Here is a 10,163-nt window from a genome sequence, read left to right as displayed (position 1 = left end):
TCTATTTGTTATTTTGTTTGAAAATTTTACCATTTTAATGTCTTACTTCACTTGTTTCTAGAGACTTGGTGCTCTGGCTTCTCTAAAAATTTTATCACTATAATCTTAGTTTCAAATTGTGTTTCTTCAACTGATATGGGAACTTCGTTCAAGAATCATTTCAAGTTTCTCATTTATACAATTTGAGCGATGTGGCATTTGGTTCCTTCCTCTGGATATTGCATGTCACTTGCTTTGATTTTAATGTCTTCTGGTGGGGGGCATATGCATACGTAATTAGGTCCATGTTTGTGTAATTCTTTTTCTGTCTTTTCTATGTTGGAGTGTATTCTTATGCTACAGGAGCAAAATGTTTAAAGATTTATTTTGTATTTTTCATCTCCTTCAATCATACTTGTTTTGGGTAAGCATGTTTTCAATTTAGAATTTTTCTCCTCGTATGGCATATTATTTATGATATGCTTCTTATAAGCAGCTCATCTTTTATGTATTTGAAACATTAAAGGAAACAAAGAAACTCTAGCAATAGATATTAATCGTATTTCTTTTTTTTCGAATGATAGCTGGTCTTTAGTAATCAAAAGTTGATGCATAGGGCTATTACTACATGAACTTAAAAGTTAATATTACTAGTTCATCTTTTGTGTTACTGTTGACCGCTTTGTACCAAAACAAATTATGGCCCAGGTCCATATATAACATACGTATAGTAGCACAAGCATATAGATGTGGACATGATTATATATTCAAAACAAAAGAACACTACATATATATATATATATATTATTTTGGATTTTTCTCTACTTCTACATATGGCAGAACTGCAGAGAGTTCAATGTGTACATAATGCTGTCGAGTGTCCGTATCTTTTATATGCTACCCTGCATCTAATCATCTGTATCAATCTTCATCCAGGGTCACGAGTGTTGGTATTTGACCATTATCAACAAAATCAATCCTGTTCATTCTCAAACAGCACAGTACTTGCTCTGGCAGTTCTTCCTGTTTTTGTGCCTATTAAAAGTAATGTGAAGAGCGTTAATGTTAGAATAAGTTCAAAGCTTAAGTAAGTATGCCAGGAAGTCAAGTATTATCATGTCAATTGAACAAAAACAAATGCATAAAAATATGAATCTGCCGAGTTCCTAACTCCTTAAAACACCTGCTACAAAGTTAGAAGAGTTTTGACATAAACTTTGTTGTCATATTTGAATCAAATTCTTTTAGAGGTCAATGGACACCAAAAAATTATAACCCAGAATGCTTGTCTACATAACAAGATTATTGAGTTACCTGGATTGTTAAACCCAGATCAAGTATTCCATTTTTCAGACGTTCTCGGAATGATTCAAGTCCCTTCCTTGATATGTAGCTGAAGCGATGAATGTCCAGATCAATTTCAAAATAGTTAGGACCCTGCATCAGAGCCAGAATAGGCAAAGTCAGAATCAGATCCTACCCTACAGGCAACATAAAAGGTTGAGCAACAAGAATTCTAGCACCATAAACCATCTTTAATTCAAGTGTGGTATATAATTGACTGTGGAGGAAGCAACATAAAGATTAACGAAACAATAAGGTTGAGTAAAATATTTTGAGAATTCTATTGTCTTTTAGATCTTCGCATGCAAACACCCGCTGGCCACTAGCTTTAGCAGAAGGAACATATAACTGCATATGTAAGGAACAATATATATATATATATATATTTTAAGAGATGGTCAACAAGACTAAAATGATATCCTATTCACATCCTCTTCAATTTTTGGTGTGCCGCCGGGTGTTTATCAGTTTATGTCCCATATTAACTACTGTGGAATGATAAGATCATTAGCAATGTAAAATATTTGTGCTGTTCAGAATATGTGTGAAATGAAAATCTACCTATCATGATAATTGCTTATTGACCTACTTATAATCTAACTTTAGCTTAACACCATGAATATTGAAATAAGAAAACATGAAATTTATACATTACTTTATAAAAATTGTGCTGAGGCCGTGAAAGTACTGGCTTTTCATTATAAGCCTGAACAAGCTTCCTTTCAGTAGAACTCAAGTGAAGATCCTCAGGATTAACGACCCCAGCCATGATCTTTAGCCTTTCTCTAAAAGGAACAGTGGAATCTTTTGCAAATCCTTTAATCTTCTCCATATCATCCTCAACCAATTTCTGTAAGATAAACAGAAAATGTTGAACTGAGCTGTGCTACCAAGAAAACCATTTGGGTGAAATATTATATTCAATAACTAGAACCCCATCTAACATTAAAAATTATCAAAGCATAATGCCATTGAGTTTTCAATTAAAATGTTTTTGGCAGTAGAGGTCATTGACACATTACTTTGCAATAACTCAGTTGCTTTTCATTTAAATGGAGTGGTAACACACAACCGTTTGATGATTTCAAATATGTACAAAATGGCAAGCTTCAAACTAGTCCAGAATGAGGGAGAATAACGTAAGTTACCCCTGAAACAACAACCCCCCCAACCCTCCACAGATAAAAGAAGTAGAAGAAGAAGATATTTCCTTTGCCATGAAAGCCTACCCCACGTAGAGAAAAGAGAGAGAGAGGAGCTGCACCAATTAACTATATATGCAATGTACATATATATAATGCCACAGTACTTATAATAGGCTCCATTCAAACAGTAATAAGTTTTTTGGGGGAACAAACACATGATATATGTAAAATATACATTTTATATAATAATAATAAAAAATATCAAGTAAATAATTCCTACTCTCTTTAAACTACTAAATTTCATAAAAACGTTGATATCTTATTCTCACAGTGCCTTGAGGGCCTTCCTGACTTGTAATTGTTGAATGGTCAATGTATCTCCATCATTAATTCTAGCCAGTCTAATCATACTCCAAACCAGTCTTCCCTACCAAGATTAAGAACTGCTTTTGAATTTAATCTGTTTAACCCAGCCAGTGAGTTTGAAGATCTCTAACATCAGCTTATCATCTTCGGAATTGCAGTAACAAAATGGAAATATTTAAAGAACTGTCTATAAGAGTGGAAAGCCAAATAAATGTCATAAATCACCACTTATATTCGCAACATGTACCATTAGTTGGATGCATCTGAACTTTCAATTGTAATTTTTTTCTAATTCCTAATTGCAACATCCTCATACAAAGCTACTGGTACAGCATAGCTACAATAAAAGGCAACAAATATATTGATTGAAAGCATAGGAAGATGTTTAGCTATGATGTCTCATTCATGATCACGAATGCATATTTATGGAAGAAAATGGCCTAACTTAATAAAAGAAAAAGTCTAATCAAGTGTGTAAGCAATGTGCAAAGCATAAGAGAAAGAACAAAAGTAGAACCTTCCAAAAGAAATGTGGATAACAGGAGCTACAAAAATTAGCTTAAACTTCATAGCCGTCTTTAATATAAGCAACCAAAAGAAAAAATAGAAACCTCAACGATTAGCTTCTTCAGACCCTTGCAACAATTTTCAAAAATGCATTATGAGCCCAATAAAATAATATTAATCATAAGAAAGTTTTAAGTCATATGGAAAATCACAACTGAAAATGAAGTTACCTTGATGCTTTCTTGAAATTGGGGAGAGATTTCCTTGTCTAGATTCTCATAAACTTTGAAGTATAGTACAAGACTTATCCCTTCCCCATCACTATCACCAAGGAACATTGCAGCAGGATAAGTAGGCAGCTGTTGTAAGGTGCACGACAAAATAATAAGATACAGCATGAAAGACTGTTCAGAAGCCACTATTTACCATTAAAATTGAAGGAGTTTGAGATTGGTATTCCGGCCTTACAACCCTCCATTAATGCAAAATTTACAAAATTCAAAGTAAATATATCAAAAAGGTACCTGGATATTTACAATAAGGAGTGAAGGCACTTTGTCATTCGCTTTCACATTAGGAAGCTCAATGTGTTGGGCAATGTGATCTATCTTCTTCGGGCAGACAAATAAATCAACACCTATTGGAGTGTATGGACTGTTATTTGGAGCGGGTGACTTCCGCTTATCTCTGTATGGTAGATCATCAAAAGGTTATATTCCTATTGATGAAAACTCAAACATAAAAGAAAAACTACTTGTTGGCATGTTGCAAGTGTCTACACATGCAGATAAGGGTTTTTAAAGAAGGCCAACAGCATACTTGAAATAACTTTCACCGCGGAGTTTAAAAGTTGAGGGTGGAATCTCAGACCAACATCCCGGGGTCAACTTCTCTCCCATACTACGTGGAATTATATGTCCAGCTCTTGGACAGTACAAGTATCTTTTTGATTGACCTGCATATACATCGTCCTTATGTTTGTTATTCTTGTGTGATGCAATAATAGAATTAAAATATTATTTTATAATTAAAAGAAAAATGCAAAACTACGAACTAAAATATTTTATATTTTAAGCAAATTAAGCCATTAACCAAAACTATAACCTGTCACAAAATATGCTTAAGTGACCATTATTTAAACTGAAATGCAAACAGTGATGTGCCTTGGAAATAGTAGATTATACACAATTTACTTAATGCTTTATTTTCCATATACTTAATAAAAATTAAATGATTTCAACACCTACAATGTTTGGTGGCTTCTTCTCCATCACAGGATTTCCTCTTGAAAGAAAGCCTGAAAACTGCTGATTGCTTTCTCTGAGCCTGGGGACCCATACTTGGTGGGTTTAGAACCTTGTCATTGAAACTGTAAGAAGAAAACAGCTTAGGCAAGCCTTGAATTTTCTCTTTAGAATCACGTCTATCCTCTTTTAGACCTTTAAAGCTTCCATAAGACTGATCTATCATTTTCTCCCCCTTGCTGCAAACTTCATCAGCCTTTCCTAAGCGAGAAAGCTCATAACCCTGGGTACTAAATTTCTCTGATTTACCTCCATCAATTTTCAGGTATCTTTCATGGTATTCTTCATACTTGCACATGCTATCCATAAGGCATGCTGATCTTTCATACTGAAGCACTTGGCCACTTGAAATATTCCCAATTGCACTGCCTACTGATTGAAAACCATCTGAAGATTTGAAAAATAGAAGAAAGCAAAATTATGTAGTCAACTTACAAAAAATCATATACTATATAAATTCCATAAGAATTAGCAGCTATATAACTAGGCAGTGAAAAGCTTAGTCAGTAATACAAAATGGTCAGGGTGGTCAAGTCCAAAATTGTCATTTCAGCAGGACATTGGTTTTATTTTGTATAGAAGGTATATTTCATTCTGTAAACGCAGGCTGATGTTCCTTACCTTCATGTACACTGATGAAGTCATCATCCGAATCAGAATCCAGAATACTGACTGAGTCAAACCAAGCATCCTCTTGGCAAATTACTGCAAATGCAAGTATAAGGTCATGTTAAGTCCTTAAGCTAATTGTTTTATATAATGGAATAAAATAAAATCAGAATATCTTCAACTTGACAGGACTAAAAAAAAATTGTAAAACATTGAAATCAACAGGAAAAAGTCACAAGGAAAATAGATAAAGGAACTGATATTTAGAAATACAGTGACAATAATTAGTCTTTGGATCTATTTCATACATCATCTGGCTACGATACATGAAGAAACATTATAACACTCAAAGAAATCAAAAAAAGTTCATTCTTTTAAGAATAAATTCTTAAATGTATTATAAACATAGCCTACTTTGTTAAGCACATGTACAATTAAAGACACTCAATGAATAACATATGAAAAATCAAATGCCACAAACTCAGAATCCACAATAAAATCATAACGACGACAATTAAGAAAATGATTTCAAATTTTAGATTGTGCAATATATTTCACAAGAATGTTTTATTGGCAACCACCGATTCTAAGCAGTCAGATTTTGATTTAGACAAGGTACATACATGAAAAACTTACAGATAGATTGGGACAATAAAAAAGTATAAGAAAAGAACAACAAAATAGTAAGATGAAGTATGATACTTCCATATGTTAATAGAACAATATATGGGCTATTGCTCCTTACTTTCAATACTTAATACACGCTAAAACAAAATGCTAATCTAATTATGGAGCTTTAATTGTACTCATACACACACATCAATAAATCTATATTCCATAACGCCTTACTTATGAGCATCCAACTGTGCAGTCAGAGATTAAGATCCATGGAAATAGGGATTCCTCTGTACATCCTCTGGAAAAAGTGTGGAAAGACATACCATTTGTGTCATATTGACTGTGGTGCCATTGCAGCTGAGTGAGATGGAATGTTGAATTGGAAACCTCTGATCTTCTGCAAGTAGTCGTTGCACCCTTCTCAAAGTCCATGTGAACAAACTCACTTACAGCATAATCTGTTAACCGATTTCCTGCGTCACTCTTCCTTTTCTTGGTGCCATCAGGGAATTTCTTAGAAAATTTTCCATGCCGTTTCCTGAAACGGTGATGGTGTTTCTTTCGTGATTTAATATTTTTAGATGGCGTGGATACACAAGCACCCATTATAACCTGTTTACTGTTGAACTTCTGATCACCAAAATTATTCTTGTCAAAAGAATCAGCTACCTAGCAGAAAGGACTTGCAAGAAGCCAATGTGCCACCACAAAAATGTATCTGCAACATAGCATTTCAGAAAGGATTAAACAATGTTAAAATGAGACAGTTTTCATTAATAAAAATTGCATATTATGAACACAGTTTTCATCAATCATGAAAACCACATGATTAAAAGTACCCCTCTATAATTCCAGTTCAAACCAAGTTTCAAAGATCATTAAATGCCCCAAAGAACATGACATTAACCAATAGATTAAAATTTGGTGTACATAGCATTTTATCTAATTGGTACTTTATAGAGGAATCATCTAAAAGAAGAATCCCAGACAATTCTGATAAAGTAGATCTCTTCTAGTTGAAAGCCAAAAACCATTAATCCTTATTCACTTGCAACAAAGAGAAACATGCATGACATTAATTTCACCCTGGAGAAAGACGAGTAAAAGCTTTCATAAACACTACTACTATGCTAATACTCATCGCTCTTACACGTTGCTCTAACAGATATAAAGACAAGCTTTCTAGAAAAGACAGCTACTACTGAACTACACTAAAATTCTTGACCTTGTGAAACCTCAGTAATATAGGAAAGAAAAGATTTTCCAAAGTCTTTTCTAATTAACAACCTACATTACAGATATATGAGGTTCTATTGATAGCATGATTTTGTTAATCATTGTAATTTTAGTTATTGAAATTCTCAGATAAAAATGATCATGTAGAACAGCACACTGTCCAAAAATTCTGAGGATTCAGAGAAGAATTGAGACCCAAAAAAAAAAAAAAAAAAGTCACTACAGGGAGAGTGACGCTATGAATTAACTCAAAAATAGGATCCTACTATGTAATTTTAATTCAAGTGTTGCGCACTTAAGATTCAAAGACTAAACAATAGATCACAGCTTAAGTTCAGAAAACAAAGCAACCCAAAATTCTCAAGGGAATATCCCTGCTAACTACTAAGCAATAGCACACAAATTTCAACAGCTCTGCTGTGATTTTAACCAAAATAAATGACAATAATCTTCCAAAAAGTGCAGAATTTCACATCCTGAAGCATTCAAATTTCAACATTTCTCTCTAAATTTTCCATCCCGTAGGAGTGAGAGGTCCTCTATCAGTTTAAGAAGCTTTTGTTTTCACTTTCAAAGGAGAAATAAATAAAGGGAGAGAAGCTGAAGAAAATTCACGGCAAAGGGACCACAATCATTATACTAAACAAACCGAATAAATTTGAGAATAATGACAATTAACCATTCAAACATAAATAAACTTAAAAGAAAGACCAGAAGTTTGTCCTCGTCAAAAACATGCAAGAAACAATTTTGACAATGTGATAAAGAACTTCTTGACAAACAAATGGCCTTGCAGAATATAAGAATATGAAAGAAATAACACAACAAATAGACCCCAAAAAAACAAAAAAAGAAAAATGAAACTTCATAAATGAAACTTACAGATATGAAAATTTGGAGCAAAACCCAGAAATATAGATGCCATTATATATGAAACTAACACACAACAATGTTTGGAGCAAAGCCCAGAAAAGTTAACTCAATAAATAATCAAGAAAGGCCATACCTTGGTGGCAGATCTTCAAGAAGATGGTACAGCGATATCTCTCTCTCTGCAACCCAATACAGAAAGAGAAATAGATTTAGATGGGTGGGTCCGACAATGTGGTATCCAATAAGAAGCAAGTGAGAAAAGAAGCTCCCCCTCGGCCCTCCTCCTTTGCTTGCTTCTCTTTATAAATGAGAATCTAAACAAAGAAGGAGAAGATAATAAATGAGGATCACGATGGTTTTTTCTATTTATATCACAATATATGTTATAGATGTTGTGTTTTAACACAAGTAATGTATGTGAGTTTAGCTTTCCTTTTCAAAGATTTTGCTGGCGCAAACTGAGATAGAGAGAGAGAGAGAGAGAGAGACAAACACAAACAACAAAGAGCGGTTGGTGTTGTTGATGTTGTTGGTCTTAAGTTGCACGTCTACGTTACGTAATTCACATAATCCGTATTTACAGACTTTTTCAGTAACTTGGATGATCCATATATTTTCACCACCACTTGTGTTAATTAAGTGATTACAATATGCCGCTTCAACTCTTTTGTATTATTCAGCAAAAAAAAAAAAAAAACTCTTTTGTATCACTAAAATTAATTTTATTAAAAAAAATAAATGATTGATATAATTAACATCAATTTCTCACATATATATATATCCATAATCGAGATCACTTTAATTATAGAGTCTAGTTAAGAGATACTTTTAAACATTTGCTAATAAATTATTTTAAAAAATTTCTAGCACTATTTTTATGAGAAATAGAAAAAACCATTTAAACAAATTAGTTTTGTTATCCTATAAAAAATTTCTAAAAACATATCACTTGTTAACCCTTTTTTTTTTTTTTTATATATATTACTAGGGTTATTATAGTTAAAAATTAACTTTATAAATAAAAAAAGATTAGAAAATTAGTTTAAACTTTAAACCACCAAAAATATGTCATCACAATTTTTTTAGTGGCCAATAATTTCCTCATAGGTGGGGTTTGGATCCGCGTTTGTTGCGTCCACGTTTGCTGCAATGTGCGTTTTAGCTTTCTTTTTTCTTTTCTTTTTTGCTTTTAGCCGCAAAAGTTGACTTTTCAACCGTGACCAATGCACCTGTGCACTGTTCACAGACTCACAAATATCATTTTTCAGCAACTTTTACGTTAAAAATGGGTCCTATGATACTATTAACACATTTAAAAATTATTTTGCTACAGTGTTTTCAGTTTTCAATAAAATAATTTCTATTTAAACGACCCTATAATTTATACCAAAGTTTAAAACAATAGGTAATTATTTTGCTTATAAAGGATGTCATAAGAATGAAAGGAATCATCATTTTACAATTATTCATCCTTTGTTTGGCAACAACAATTATTATGGTATGCAATAGGACACATAAGAGGACACTAAAAAGGGAAGAGAGAAGATGAAAAGTTAAAAGAAATATCCTAGAAATTATGCAATATTTTTGGCACCTCAATGTAAGAGAATTAGCTTCTGATTTCTAAAAAATGTTTCATTTTACCATTTTAAAAGCTATTTTATCTATGAGGAACTGATTCATAGTCATTTTAAAGGTAAGCCACAAGAAACCGATAGGCTTACCCCCATACACCACTCCACTAACAACAAAAATGAGAAAAAAAAAATTACAATTGGGAATAGGAAGCAAAGTTTTTTTTTTTTTTTAATTTCTTTTTTTAATCTAAGGTAGCAAAGATTTAAGATAACTCTTAGGTCATCAAAAGTTTTCTGCCTCATTAATATTATCAAATTTTCTATGAAATAGAAATTGAGCTCAAATCCTTGCTTTTTTTTTTAATCTTTTTTATAATTTAATAATTACTATTAAAATAAGAAAATCAGAAAATTTATATCCTAAATATTTTCATTAGAAATATAAAATAAAATAAAATATCAATTAAGATACATAACTCTTTGATCTTCTTTTTGATCGTCTTTTCTTTGGTACGGTTGAGCATCAAGATAACTTACAACTCCTCTATTTTTTTAGTAGTTAAAAGTGGTGAGACAACTGATAAGGTTAGTTGTTCCCTATTAAT

At 32.4% G+C, this 10,163-nt stretch overlaps 1 protein-coding gene across 1 annotated transcript; it reads right to left on the bottom strand.

The window, feature by feature from the left end:
* Positions 1-518: 518 nt before the first annotated feature.
* On the bottom strand, positions 519-8,482 carry LOC111993064 (uncharacterized). The gene is made up of 10 exons (XM_065773700.1): positions 8,115-8,482; positions 6,196-6,590; positions 5,267-5,350; positions 4,589-5,032; positions 4,161-4,296; positions 3,866-4,028; positions 3,572-3,700; positions 1,979-2,173; positions 1,294-1,416; positions 519-1,014 (listed from the first exon to the last, which is right to left on the bottom strand). The coding sequence occupies exons 2-10, from the start codon at positions 6,476-6,478 to the stop codon at positions 901-903; spliced, it is 1,671 nt and encodes a 556-aa protein (XP_065629772.1). The 5' UTR covers positions 6,479-6,590; positions 8,115-8,482; the 3' UTR covers positions 519-900.
* Positions 8,483-10,163: the final 1,681 nt, after the last annotated feature.

This window comes from Quercus suber, unplaced genomic scaffold, assembly GCF_002906115.3.
Source record: "Quercus suber isolate HL8 unplaced genomic scaffold, Cork oak 2.0 scaffold_79, whole genome shotgun sequence".
NCBI lineage: Eukaryota > Viridiplantae > Streptophyta > Magnoliopsida > Fagales > Fagaceae > Quercus > Quercus suber.
Note: the sequence above shows the minus strand (reverse complement) of the source record. Positions and strands in the feature narration are given on the sequence as shown.

Coding starts and splice junctions, on each gene's coding strand:
- LOC111993064 (XM_065773700.1), bottom strand. CDS start 6,478: ATGGGTGCTTGTGTATCCACGCCATCTAAAAATATTAAATCACGAAAG. Junction 4,297..4,588: donor AGAAGAAGCCACCAAACATT/GTAGGTGTTGAA, acceptor ATGTATATGCAG/GTCAATCAAAAAGATACTTG. Junction 1,015..1,293: donor ATCTGGGTTTAACAATCCAG/GTAACTCAATAA, acceptor TACTTTTAATAG/GCACAAAAACAGGAAGAACT.